Genomic DNA, 11,737 nt, shown 5'->3' with positions numbered 1-11,737 from the left:
AAGGTTCGCTGGGAGATTGATGGGCACTGCCACGTTACCCACGCTAATCGTAAAGTCGTCCGAGGCGAAGGCGCGCCTCTCATTGGTCCGCTCGCGAATTATTATGGCTCCAGTCGTGTTTGCCGCTGACCTGACTGCCTTGTTGGACGTCCTCCTCCTCCCCACCCTATTGATCCCAGGTTCATAACATAGACAGGGAAAGACACTAAGATGCCGGACTACACGCCTTTGCCTCCTCCGCCTGTCAAGGAAGGGTTCAAGCCGCCGAACTATGACTTGACGCCAGCACAAGAAGAGATGAGGAAGAAGGTGCTCGCCAAGTTCGACGACGCAGAATACAAGCTGCCCGGGGTAGAGGACGGCAAGTTGACGGAGGACGAACAGTTCTGGCTGGTGCGTCGACGCGTCTCTTGAACGCGCTTGATGAGCTCTAATGATCCTACTCACAGTCTTACGAGTGCATCCTACGGTAGATAATTACAGACTTACACTACGCGTTGCGTAAATTTGATCACCTGTTTGCCCAGATACCTCCGTGCGTCCAAGTGGGTCGTAGACACTGCTATCACCCGCCTCGAGTCGACCCTCAAGTGGCGTCGCGAGTTCGGGCTGTACACGACCGTTACCGCAGCACACGTCGAGCCCGAGGCGTTCACGGGCAAGGAGATCATATTCGGGTATGACGTCGATCGCCGACCTGCGCTCTATCTCGTGCCGTCGCGTCAGAATACGGAGGAGGGCCCGCGACAAATCGAGTTCGTGGTATGGATGCTCGAGCGGACGATCGACCTCATGGGCCCTGGAGTCGAGTACGTCCCTCCCTCCTTCTCGCATTCCTGCTCGCTGACGTCACGCCGCCGCAGAACGCTGGCTCTGCTCATCAACTACGCCGACAAGGCGAAGAACCCGTCCTTCGGCACGTCGCGCAAGGTGCTGAGCATCATCCAGGACCACTATCCGGAGCGCCTCGGTCGCGCGCTCATCCTCAACCTGCCCTGGCTCCTCGCCGGCTTCTACAAGCTCATCACGCCCTTCGTCGACCCCGTCACGCGCGAGAAGATGAAGTTCAACCCGGCCGTCGTCCCCGACGGCCTCTTCGCGCCCGACATGGTCATGAAGGCCCACTGGGGCGGCGAGCGCGAGTTCGAGTGGGAGCACGCCAAGTATTGGCCAGCGCTGGTGAGCATGTGCGAGGAGCGCAGGGCACGGTGGAGGGAGCGTTGGAGGAAGTTGGGCGGAGGAGTGGGCGTGAAGGAATGGGAGTACAAGGGAGGCGATGCGGAAGCGAATGCCGCTGCTTCTGCGAGCACTGTTAAGGACAAGACGCCGGCAGATTAGGGGTAACACCTATCACATACTTAGTAGGTATCTTCTCTGCGGATGCATGAGCTATTCTGATGTCAGGCTTAGGAGCGCTGTTTCTGATACTCGCATGAACCCAATACCGACACAAACCGCTAGACTGGCTATCGCAATTTTGGTTCGCGCAGATAGATCGCCGACCTCCGCTTCGCTCTCGACCGCGTCTATTGAACTCCAACTGCGTCATCTTGGTGTCTCTGTTGCTTATGGCGTTCTGGCTGCCGAGATATTTCCCCGAAGGTTGTACATCAATATTCCGGTCTACACTAGCATCGTCAAGCGAGGTCACCGCGCCAGCACGGCACCCTTCTACTAAGAACATCGGCATAGTCCTATGCAACCATTACTAGATCTTGGAGGCGCAAGGTCTTGCCTGACTGATGAGATGGAGCTCGATGACTCTCCAACACAGAAGTGCAAAATATGCGCAAGCCCTCGGCGGCATCCACGATCCTGTGACATCACTGGATCCATAGAGCAACAATGTCATGGAAAATAACGCCATGCGCTGCTATGAGCGGTGTGTTGTATGTTGACGAGCCTGGCGGCGCCGCCGCAGCAAAGGCTAAACAACCGGTAATGGAACCAAAGTGATGTGCGGTTCGGACATCGCATGGGGCTTCGCGTGGCTTGTGAGCGTTGATGATCTTGAATCCCTTCCGAGATTTCGATGCGCGGCCATTGCAGAAGATTTTGCAAGCATTCAAGCTCCGCAGACAGTATCGTACACAGAGTCAGCACAAGGGCATTCACCGAGTCATTCAAGCCTCTGAAAGATCGATGAAGTCACCCTCGCTCGAGGGGATCGCCTCCCGGGCCACACGTCGCTTCACCCGCCGCTGGGACGCCACGGGCTTCTTCTCTTCCTTCACGTACACCACTTCCTCGTCCTCGATGTCCGTATCGCCTCCTGCTCCGACGTTGGGATCGCGAAGAGTGTGCGCGGGCACTCGTGGACAGTCCTCGAAGTCGATCGACGGATCGTGGTTCCACCCAAGCTGGCGCCGGATCCCTGGCGGCTGCGGGCCGTCCAGCACCATCACGCTGCTGTCGTCCATCGCCATCTGCGTAAGCGGTTTCGTCTTCTTCTCTTTCCTTCTCGCTTGTGTAGGAGGTGGGGGCCCGTCGAGCAGCTCGATGCTGTCGTCTATGACCGCTGCGAGCGGCTTCGGCCGTGTTTGCGACGAGTGCAATGCCTGACTCGAAGCGGTGCCCGAGCTTGCTGTGGGGATGCTCGAACTCGGTGCGCCGCCGCGGAGCCGCCCAGTGGTACTCTGGGTGTGCGCGTCTACAGAGAGAGCTTGTTGTTCGACAATGTCGATCTGTCGGAAAACACAAGTCCCGGTATGTGACCAAAATCAAAGAGAATGGTATGGATGACGTCGACGTACCTGTGCGAGGAAACTGTCGTCCATCATCGAGAAGCTGTCGTCGCCGAACTCTCCCGAGAACGTATCGCTCTCCGTCAGCGATCGATTCTGGCGCCCAGAACCAGCGCCTCCCGATCCATCTGGACCCGTCCGGTTTTGATCGGGTTCCTCGTTTCGGGCGGGAGGAGGATCGGATGTGCCGACGGTCGACGAGGACGGCACGCCATCACCCAGGAGGCTGGTTCCCCAGAACGTTTCCTCGTCTTCGTCGTCCGGGAAAGGTGGTGGTAGTTCATCTACAGGTACGACCCGACGCTGAGGCCCGACAGGCGGGGGCTTCGATGGGCCAGCGTTGCTCGCCGTTGGCGTAGGTTTGCCTGAGAAGTACGGCGAGGCAACAAGTGTCGTCGCGGCGGAGCTTGTAGGTGCAGTGGGACGCGGTACAGACGCGGTGGGGCATGGTGCGGGCGCTGCGGAAGGTGGTGGCGGTGGTGGTGGTGGATCTTGTGGTGGCTGCTGTTGTTCCTCCTGACCGATATCGGCATCCAGGTCTGCTATGGGCTGACTAAATGACCAGCGCGTGTCAGCATATACTCGGGTTATGTGCACGCTATACACACTTACCCCAGCCGCAGCCGCAGACCACGCAGGAAGACGCGGTCGCGATGCACGTCGCGGTCTTCAGTCTGATAGCCCTTGATGACGATCGTTCCGGGCTCAAGGTAGGCAACTCCCCGTCTGAATTGAGTCGTGGGTAATAAAGCGATCTAGAATCCGAGCTGGTGAGCATCTGCGAGCCTACGTGTGATTGCGGCCAACCTTGTAACCAAGCGGCGTATCTTCTAGCTTGAGCTCGGGGATGCGCTTGTACTCCATCGCCTTGAACTCGTGCGTTCCATCGCTCAGCGTCAACTTGAGCATCGACCGTGGATAGCGAGGCACGGGCCCTTCATCTTCCTCATCCTGGCCTTCCCCGCCTTCTTCTCCTCCTTCTCTCTCCCTCGCGAGTCCCGCTAGATCCGCACGGTCGATCCGCGCCTGCCGCACGTTCATCAGACTGAACGCGCTATGTCCCACTTCGTCGAGCGCAACAACCTCGACGAGACACGCCGCGCGCCCACCGAGGGCAGACCTTTGAATGCTTCCATCGAGAACGGAAGGAGGGATGCCCGTGTTGGGTTGGAGCGAGTCCGAGAGCGAGGATTGCAGCAGCTGTAGCTCGATATTCTTTGTGAGCCGCGAGAATGCGGGCGAGGCTGGCGTTGGAGTCGCAGGAAGCCCAAGGTCAGTAGTAATCCAGGCGCAGCATGCTTCGAGCCACTCCTAGGTGAAAGGGCGGTCAGCGGATGGATGCATGAGCCTCGCCCCCCGTTGCGACCGCCTGGCGTACTAACGAGGTCGACCTTCGGCCTTGGGTAATTCGCATTGACCCATTGGAGCACTGCGGGTGATACAGGCATAATCCAATCTGCTTTTTCAGTCGGCTAGCCGTAAGACGTTGTGGTCCTTGGTTCGCGCTTCATCAAGGGAAATGAAAGAGTACATGCAAACGAACGCGAAACGCGCTTGAGTTGGCGCGCCATATATAACGTGATATGTTCACTGAACGTGGATTGGCAAAATCGAGAGCACCAAAGTTCACATCTGAGAACGCTTTCGCCTTCGTTCATCTGGGAGTGATGCCGATATGTCGTCAAGAAACCCCGTTTTGGCCGTTGCTTATATACTGTACACGGACCAGAGAGCATTGGATACGGCCCAGTCGGCTTCTGACGCAACACCTATGTAGTCACAGTACTGCTGATCCATACTGCAGCTGTTGACTCGAAGTGACTGCGGATCCGATTCGGTAATCAGGGCAGCACGACTCTGTATAAATCTCTAGCCGGAGTGCGCATGCTTAGAGGACGGACGTTTCAGAACCTTCCAGCTGTGAGGTCACCCAGCAATGTCGACAGATCCCGCAGCAGCTCCTCGCCTACCGTACGCCTTCTCTCTCGGAACGGACGACGAACTTGACGCCTACGCCGTCGTTAACGCTGTGGCATTCGATGGACCGGTGATTCGCGCTATGTTTCCCGGTCTGGCCTCCGATCCGGAGGGCTACTACGCGTTCCGCAGGGCGGAAAACCTCAAAGCGTTCAAGGACCCGAACATTTCCTGGGGGAAGGTGGTGCGAACCGACACGGGTGAAGTCGTCGCGGTCGGCAGGTGGTCATATCACGACGGGAGATACGCTCCAAAAGCGCCCAGCGCCGACGAGGTGTCGAAGCCGCATTGGGCAGGGGCGAACGACGCGTTCCGCGAGCTGTTCAGCAACACGTTGGATCGCCATCACAAAATGAACATGGGAGACCAACCGCATTACGGTGAGGAGCTTGTATCCTGTCCTCCTTCGCGTTGCTGACTAGACAGTGGTCAGTTCTCAATATGCTTGCCACGAAACCGGAGTACCAAGGTCGTGGAGCTATCTCGCCCATCATCCGGCATGTGCTCGATGAAGCAAAGCGGAAGAACCTGCCCACATATATCGAAGCCTCGCCTGCAGGCCTGCCAGTGTACAAACACTTCGGATGGAAGGAGCTGCCGAATCAAATACATATACCACTTCCGTCAGGAGAGACGTTCGACGTTGTAGCAATGATACACGACGGAGTATCGGAGTAGATTGTTTTGAAAACGCTTATTTCGTAGGAAGAAATGGACCTCGACTACGTGCCCAACGTTGCTACTGAATCCCCGAAATCCCCACACGATGTAACGGTCGCATTGGCGTCCCGGTCCGTTCGCGTTCAGCTCCCCAAATCATGTCGACGGCGCGCCCGTGCATGGGATCTCTGAGTGTGGACATTCACCATCCAAACCTTTAGTACAACCGGCGCAATGACTCGGCTGATCGGAAGAGTACGGTTAGACCGTCCTAGATTACTCGACACGGCAGCGGGGTTACTGACTAGTTCGATACCGGCAAGCGAGGCCTCCGCGATGCAGTCAGCGCCTTGCGTGGCTGTCTTGATAGGGTCGGAATCCTTCGGATCACCTATTGGCGTGGATAGGTCAGCATTGCGTTTCCTCCTCCCGTTCCGACAAACGGAGCTTACCCGCTGCCTCATCGATATCGTTGAGAGCTTCGATGCAAGTGGTGATCTGTAGAGGGAGCTCCGCAAGAGAGACAATGCACTCTGAAATTCGCTAGTCAACCGAGGGTCAAGTGCAGGGAGTGTATAGCTCACCCGTGAACTCGCATTCGTCTGCACGGAGTGTGAGCTTAAAACGAGGCTGACGCCGAACTGCGCCTGCGTCGGAGAGCTGAAAGAATGCCGTGAGCGCGAAGAATGTCAAAGAGATGAACGGCTTCATGATTGTCTCGGCGTGCTGCTAGGTGGACAGGCGAGGACCGATCTGAACCTGGAGATATCTCGAGGTGTGTTTTCCTCCTCTAAGCAACGGCTCTTTTATATGTTGAGGATGGTATTTTCTCCGTTGGGCGAGTGACAGCACCGGAGCCACTCCCATCGGGTCTTCGAGTGCCCCGCTCTACGACCGGCCACGATTGTCGACGTGAGACCAAGCCCCAAGGAGCAAGTCCATCCTCAAGAGTCCAAGAGGAAACGCCGGGACGCACTAGAAGAAGTAACGAATGTCACAGATCACCTCCGATCGCGGGAGTAATGAGCAGCCGTGAACAGCTCAGACGGAGCGGGGTGTCCACCGATCTTCCGTCTTGCTCCCGCTGGGACAAACGTCTCGAAAGCCACAACGGGCGTGAGTTTCCGGGAGCGACTGATGCAAGTCTTCACACTCTATAGGAGTCCTGTGGACACCATCATCGACACCAAATGCTTCTTCATCCTTCCCTGTCCTCAAATAACTGGATCCCCTCGGCTGCGACCTTTCGGTAGTGGAAAGTGCATGCATGGCTGGATCAATTGATGCAACCGCACTTTCCGGACGATCATAATCAGCACATATCCAATGCGTCGGACAACAACTCGGATGTCAGGATTGTCCGCGCCCAATGAGCCTTTGTGTCTGTCATGGAGGTACAGTATCAGACTTCTATTGCAAGCGGTGCATGAACCCCAGTAAGCCGATATTGCTCTTACAAGTGACTAGCCTTGTTGCGAACCCACGGGACGACATAAGAAAGGCAAGAATAGCGGCTTGTATGTTACGCAAAGACCCGATTGGACGTGCAAGTTTACACACTGTATGACTCGGACTCGTGGGGATCTAAGTAATCGGTCAATCGTGCCGTAACAATATCCAGTTTCCGACAGAACTCCTGAGCTTCTCAGTATTCCAGCTCGTCCCTTGGACAACGTTCCGTCGATGGCGGTAAGTTAGGACTGGGAATCATCAACGCAAGAAACAGAGAAAACGCGCCCAAACCTCCGGAGGGCGCTGCACGTGCAGCGGAGAGCCTGTCGCGCCGCCCGTCCCGCGACGCCACCCCGTCCTCTCTCCGGTTCGGTCCTGAGCGTCTTCGCTTTTTTCTCGCTTGATCACCTTTTCCCTGGTCAACGCTGGATCAACGGCGGCGGAATGCGTATAAAGCACCAACAATTTAGGTTTACTATGTCCAACGTACACCAGCACGCCTCCACTCCCACTGCCGCCGCAACACGTAGGATGACCACAGCCGTCGAGCGCCAGCTGCCCCGCCTACCTGTGCCGCCGCTACAACAGACAATCGACCAGTATCTCAAGTCGATGGAACCCTTCCTGCTCGAGCAAGAAGCACGCGGCGGCTCTAAGTTCGCCGACGCGCGCGCTCACCGAGTCGCGCTCGCAGAGCGGTTTGTTACCGCGCCCAACGAGGGCCCGAAGCTGCAGGCGTTACTCGTGGGTCCGTCTCTTCCGACATCTTTGGCCGACGTTGCTAATGTTTTCGATTCTGCCTCCGCTCCTGGTCATACCCGGACCACAGAACTAGACAAAAAATCGCCGCACAACTGGCTGGAGGATAACTACTGGACGAAGGTCGCGTATCACCGTGTGCGCGCTCCGTTGCTCATCCACTCCAACTGGTGGCTCGCACTCAACAACGACCCGAACATACCCGAGCTTATACTGCGCGATGGCCGGGAGGACGTGACGCCGGCGCAGGTGCGGCGCGCAGCGTGGCTCGCGCACCGGCTCGTAGAGTTCAAGAATCGTTTGTGCAGGTCAGCTCGGCCCCTGCGCCTCTCCTCTGATTGTGTCTGACGCCGTGTTGATAGCTCTGACGCGTCGACACGAACGGCACGCTGGCTGCGCGACGCCGCGCTCCGCATTTTCCACTCGTATCGCGTCCCTCGCCCCGAGTGCGACGCCTTCGCGCAGGCACCCTCGGCATCATCGTCTGCAGCGCGCGCAAGTCTCGTTCAAATCCGCAACTTCTGCTATGCTGTCGAGGTCACCCTACCCGATGGCACCCCCGTTCCTTTTGGTGAACTTGAACGCCGGCTACGGCGGGTCGTGCGGGATGCGAGGCAGAGGTGGAGGCGAGGAGAGCGCGCGGTACCTGTGAGCGTGCTGAGCTCGGACAACAGGGATACGTGGGCCAAGGTCTGCTCTAGCTTTCATCTTGGCGAACGAAGGCTGACTATTTGTCGATGTAGAATTATCAACACCTGCGTGATCTTTCCCCACAGAACGCCGCCAACCTCGAAATTATCCACGATGCGCTCTTCGCGATCTCTCTCGACGCATATACGCACATTCACCCTACGCCTCCTTTGTCCTCAAACCCTGAACTGCAGCTTAACACCCGCGCCGAACTCGACGCCCACCTGCACAACACGCGCTCCGGCCGCGGGGCGCTCAACCGGTGGTTTGACAAGGGCTTCACTCTCATCGTCGAGTCCAACACCCGTGCTGGCGTGATGGGCGAGCACTCACCCGTTGACGCGCTGGCGCCCAGCATCGTTGCCGAGTACGCACTCGTCGACCCGCTTCCACCCAACCTGGTCGGCAGCTTGGAAAACGAATGGCTGGGTGACCTCGACCACTCGGATTACGCGGATGTTCAGGGAGAAGATTGGACGCGCCTTGATTGGGAGACGGACGAGACGATCGAACAAGCCTGCGCCGAGGCACAATCCAGGGCCGAAGCCATCATCGCCGACTCAGACGACAGCGTCTTACACTTCTCCGAATACGGCGCGGACTGGATTAAAAGCGTCGGTACGTCTATTCACCAACTCTCCCCCGATTGTTCTTCATCTTGCGGGATCCGAATTTTGAGTTTAACATCCGATGCTAACTCCGCCATATTGGCCTCCAGCACGCCTATCGCCCGACGCATACATCCAACAAGCCCTCCAGCTTGCGTTCCACGCTCACCGAGGCACGTTCACCGCTGTGTATGAGACCGCGCTCACCCGCCTCTTTGACCGCGGCCGGACGGAGACCATCCGTGCCTTCACGACCGACAGCCGGGCGTTTGTGCTCGCCATGGCCGACCCGTCCTCCTCCGTACGTACCCCCGCTTCTTCAAATTCATCCCAAGCTAACAAAAACCTGGGATCCAGTCTCGTACCCGCCTCGACCTCCTAGTGCGCGCCGTGCAGACGCACATGCGCCTTACTCGCGCGGCTGCGACGGGCAAGGGCATAGACCGGCACTTGCTCGGCCTCGAGCTTCTTGCGCGCTCGTCCGGCGTCGCTCCCCCGGCGCTCTTTGCTGACCCGGTGTACGACGAGAGTAAAACGTGGCTCCTTAGTACGAGTGGCCTCAGTGCAGGCCACCTCTTCCGCGGGACCGGCTTCGGTGCGCCATACTCAGATGGATATGGCATCAACTGTGCGTGGTCCGCGATTGTTGCTGCCATTATCAAAAGTCGTAGGCTCATGCATCGGACGGCTACAGATCTCGCCGGGCCGGATGTGCTCAAGATCGGGGTGGAGTCGAAACGAGCGTGTCCAAGCACATCCACTGTGGCATTCCTTGAATGCCTCAGGGGTGCACTGCGGAGTATGCGACTGGTGGTTGAGGATGTGTGGCCAGTGGCACCAGCCAAATTGTGACCTATGTGATCTTGTTGCAATACTCATCTAGACATTTTGATATTCCATATCAAGTAGATGGCCAACAGGGCCATATTTTCTGTTGCTACCATATCTTACAGCATACTATACATCTACCCCACTAGAATACAAGGACATAGCAGGCACAGACAGCATACAAGCATAATATGGAAGGACAGCATACATGAAAAGCAGAAAAAAACATGCATGAATTGGAGAAAGGACAACACAGCAGATTCTGAGCATCACTGAAGAGTAGGTCAGAAGTCACCATTCACAAGATCATCCCAGTCTATCCAGGCCTCCTCTCCAAAAGCCTCAGCCATCTGTCCAACAAGGGTATCTTTGGCCTTGCCTCCCACAAAGTTTGAGTTGCAGCAAATGTACATGCCCCGCTTGCAGCGAGTGAACATGACATTCGTACGACGAGGATTGTCAAGGAATCCAAGTGCTGCAGTTCTGACAAGGGAAATAATAATATAGTCATCCTCATTCCCTATTTCCTGACTAAGCTGAGGTACACACAAATCACAGTATAAATTTGCACCTTGGAAGGAGTCTATGTTGAAGCATTTATCCTGCCAAGCAAGGTTTTTCTGCTTCAGCAGCTCTTCCAGAGCAGAGCGCTGAGCATCATAAGGAGTGATGATCTTGAAGCTCCTATCTTCCTCCAGAAATCTAGCAGCCAGAATGCAAACTGCTTCCTGCTCCTGTTTGTTCTACCAAAGTCAATCAGTAAAGATGGGAATGACAAACATGGTAAATGCAACATACAACAGTGCTTTTCAGAGAAGGTTGCTCCTTTCCACTCTTTACATCAATAAAGAAGCAGGAAGGCACAGATGATTTGATAGGATGGTTAGGGTTTGACAACAGTTTATGGTCATATATGGAGCTAGAAATGAAGTCCCCAAGTTGTGGAGGCATACGGTCTAAAATACATAAGAATTAGCATGTGATAGCTTGTACGGCAGAGTACTCACATTGGATATCAAGGAGATGAATTGATTGACGGAGATGAGAGACCTCAAAAATACTCTTCAATCCTCCAATGTCCTCTTCCCCAAATGGAGGCACTATATAGATATTAATATCATGATATTTCTGCAGAAATGCAAACTAACACTGTTTGTCATCTCCGATGAAGCAGATTTTGCTGAGTGAGGTTGCAAAGGTAGTGATTATAGGAACATAGTCTCCAATCTCAACTTGTGATGCTTCATCCACCACCTGGTAGAAACATATCAATGCTACAGCAGTGGGTCTAGGTAGTCGTACTCACAAGAATATTGAAGGGAACAATTTGAGTATATTTACAATCACGCAATCGCTTGTTGGAAAGCATACTGAGTGTACAGAGTATGACTTGACATCCTTTGAGCAATTCACGAGCAGTAGCAGGCTTGAAGTCATCTGAACGGATAATCCTAGGTGCAATCTCTGTATAGAGGTGTTCATGCCTTCGGTTATTTTAGTTGTGATAAACACTAGCCATAAATAAATACCTACTTACCATCCAAGGTGGAAGTCCTTAGAGACAAGAAGCCTCCATGATGAGAAGCCCATATCACTGAGTTTCTCTGCAATATTTCTGACTGCTACATTGGATTGTGCAGTTAACCCTAAAGTGATATGTGAACCACACAATCGGCCAAGGTATGTATGATCCTCACAGATTCCTTGTGCACCTCCAGCAATAGCAGAGATGACATAGGTTGCAATCACAGTAGTTTTTCCTAAGAAGATGTAAGAAATGCTGAAAGATTATGACTGGCTACTTGCCTGTCCCTGGAGGACCTTGAATGATGGTGATGCGGGAATCATTATTCACATCAAGCATTTTGTTCACTGCAATTAGCTGAGACTGGTTCATTGGGTAAGAAGGCATGACCACTGGGGGGGCTGGAGTTGCTGCCTATATAAAATGAATATCATGAAATACTGCACCAGAAGGTACATACTGTGGTTGGCCAGCCTGGTAGATTAGTAGTCCAT

The 11,737-nt window shown here is 55.0% G+C and overlaps 5 protein-coding genes across 5 annotated transcripts; 3 read left to right on the top strand and 2 right to left on the bottom strand.

Annotated features, from left to right (window-relative positions):
- The first annotated feature begins 203 nt into the window (after positions 1 to 203).
- On the top strand, positions 204 to 1,572 carry PUNSTDRAFT_52000 (CRAL/TRIO domain-containing protein). Its single transcript, XM_007383013.1, has 5 exons — positions 204 to 393; positions 450 to 469; positions 528 to 809; positions 864 to 1,361; positions 1,411 to 1,572. Exons 1-4 carry the CDS (start codon positions 211 to 213, stop codon positions 1,336 to 1,338), a joined length of 960 nt encoding a protein of 319 aa, XP_007383075.1. The 5' UTR covers positions 204 to 210; the 3' UTR covers positions 1,339 to 1,361; positions 1,411 to 1,572.
- A 551-nt stretch (positions 1,573 to 2,123) lies between these two features.
- On the bottom strand, positions 2,124 to 4,232 carry PUNSTDRAFT_125847 (uncharacterized protein; the record flags this gene model as incomplete). The annotated part of the gene is made up of 5 exons (XM_007383012.1): positions 4,127 to 4,232; positions 3,552 to 4,055; positions 3,357 to 3,499; positions 2,754 to 3,297; positions 2,124 to 2,684 (listed from the first exon to the last, which is right to left on the bottom strand). The coding sequence occupies exons 1-5, from the start codon at positions 4,190 to 4,192 to the stop codon at positions 2,124 to 2,126; spliced, it is 1,818 nt and encodes a 605-aa protein (XP_007383074.1). The 5' UTR covers positions 4,193 to 4,232.
- A 408-nt stretch (positions 4,233 to 4,640) lies between these two features.
- Positions 4,641 to 6,322, top strand: PUNSTDRAFT_51997 (uncharacterized protein). Its single transcript, XM_007383011.1, has 5 exons — positions 4,641 to 5,101; positions 5,155 to 5,624; positions 5,687 to 5,772; positions 5,834 to 5,914; positions 5,966 to 6,322. Exons 1-2 carry the CDS (start codon positions 4,681 to 4,683, stop codon positions 5,397 to 5,399), a joined length of 666 nt encoding a protein of 221 aa, XP_007383073.1. The 5' UTR covers positions 4,641 to 4,680; the 3' UTR covers positions 5,400 to 5,624; positions 5,687 to 5,772; positions 5,834 to 5,914; positions 5,966 to 6,322.
- A 1,042-nt stretch (positions 6,323 to 7,364) lies between these two features.
- PUNSTDRAFT_101724 (acyltransferase ChoActase/COT/CPT) lies at positions 7,365 to 9,872 on the top strand (the record flags this gene model as incomplete). The annotated part of the gene is made up of 7 exons (XM_007383010.1): positions 7,365 to 7,581; positions 7,663 to 7,900; positions 7,955 to 8,282; positions 8,336 to 8,900; positions 9,001 to 9,191; positions 9,248 to 9,518; positions 9,585 to 9,872. The coding sequence occupies 7 exons, from the start codon at positions 7,365 to 7,367 to the stop codon at positions 9,740 to 9,742; spliced, it is 1,968 nt and encodes a 655-aa protein (XP_007383072.1). The 3' UTR covers positions 9,743 to 9,872.
- Positions 9,873 to 10,002: 130 nt separating this feature from the next.
- PUNSTDRAFT_113158 (uncharacterized protein) lies at positions 10,003 to 11,454 on the bottom strand (the record flags this gene model as incomplete). Its single annotated transcript, XM_007383009.1, has 7 exons — positions 10,003 to 10,238; positions 10,290 to 10,461; positions 10,517 to 10,637; positions 10,869 to 10,972; positions 11,025 to 11,202; positions 11,256 to 11,364; positions 11,388 to 11,454. 7 exons carry the CDS (start codon positions 11,452 to 11,454, stop codon positions 10,003 to 10,005), a joined length of 987 nt encoding a protein of 328 aa, XP_007383071.1.
- Between the last annotated feature and the right edge of the window lie 283 nt (positions 11,455 to 11,737).

This window comes from Punctularia strigosozonata, assembly GCF_000264995.1.
Source record: "Punctularia strigosozonata HHB-11173 SS5 unplaced genomic scaffold PUNSTscaffold_5, whole genome shotgun sequence".
NCBI lineage: Eukaryota > Fungi > Basidiomycota > Agaricomycetes > Corticiales > Punctulariaceae > Punctularia > Punctularia strigosozonata.
The sequence above is the reverse complement of the archived record's forward strand: the minus strand, read 5'-3'. Positions and strand labels throughout refer to the sequence as shown.

Coding starts and splice junctions, on each gene's coding strand:
- PUNSTDRAFT_52000 (XM_007383013.1), top strand. CDS start 211: ATGCCGGACTACACGCCTTTGCCTCCTCCGCCTGTCAAGGAAGGGTTC. Junction 470..527: donor TCTTACGAGTGCATCCTACG/GTAGATAATTAC, acceptor CTGTTTGCCCAG/ATACCTCCGTGCGTCCAAGT. Junction 810..863: donor CTCATGGGCCCTGGAGTCGA/GTACGTCCCTCC, acceptor ACGCCGCCGCAG/AACGCTGGCTCTGCTCATCA.
- PUNSTDRAFT_51997 (XM_007383011.1), top strand. CDS start 4,681: ATGTCGACAGATCCCGCAGCAGCTCCTCGCCTACCGTACGCCTTCTCT. Junction 5,102..5,154: donor GGGAGACCAACCGCATTACG/GTGAGGAGCTTG, acceptor GACAGTGGTCAG/TTCTCAATATGCTTGCCACG.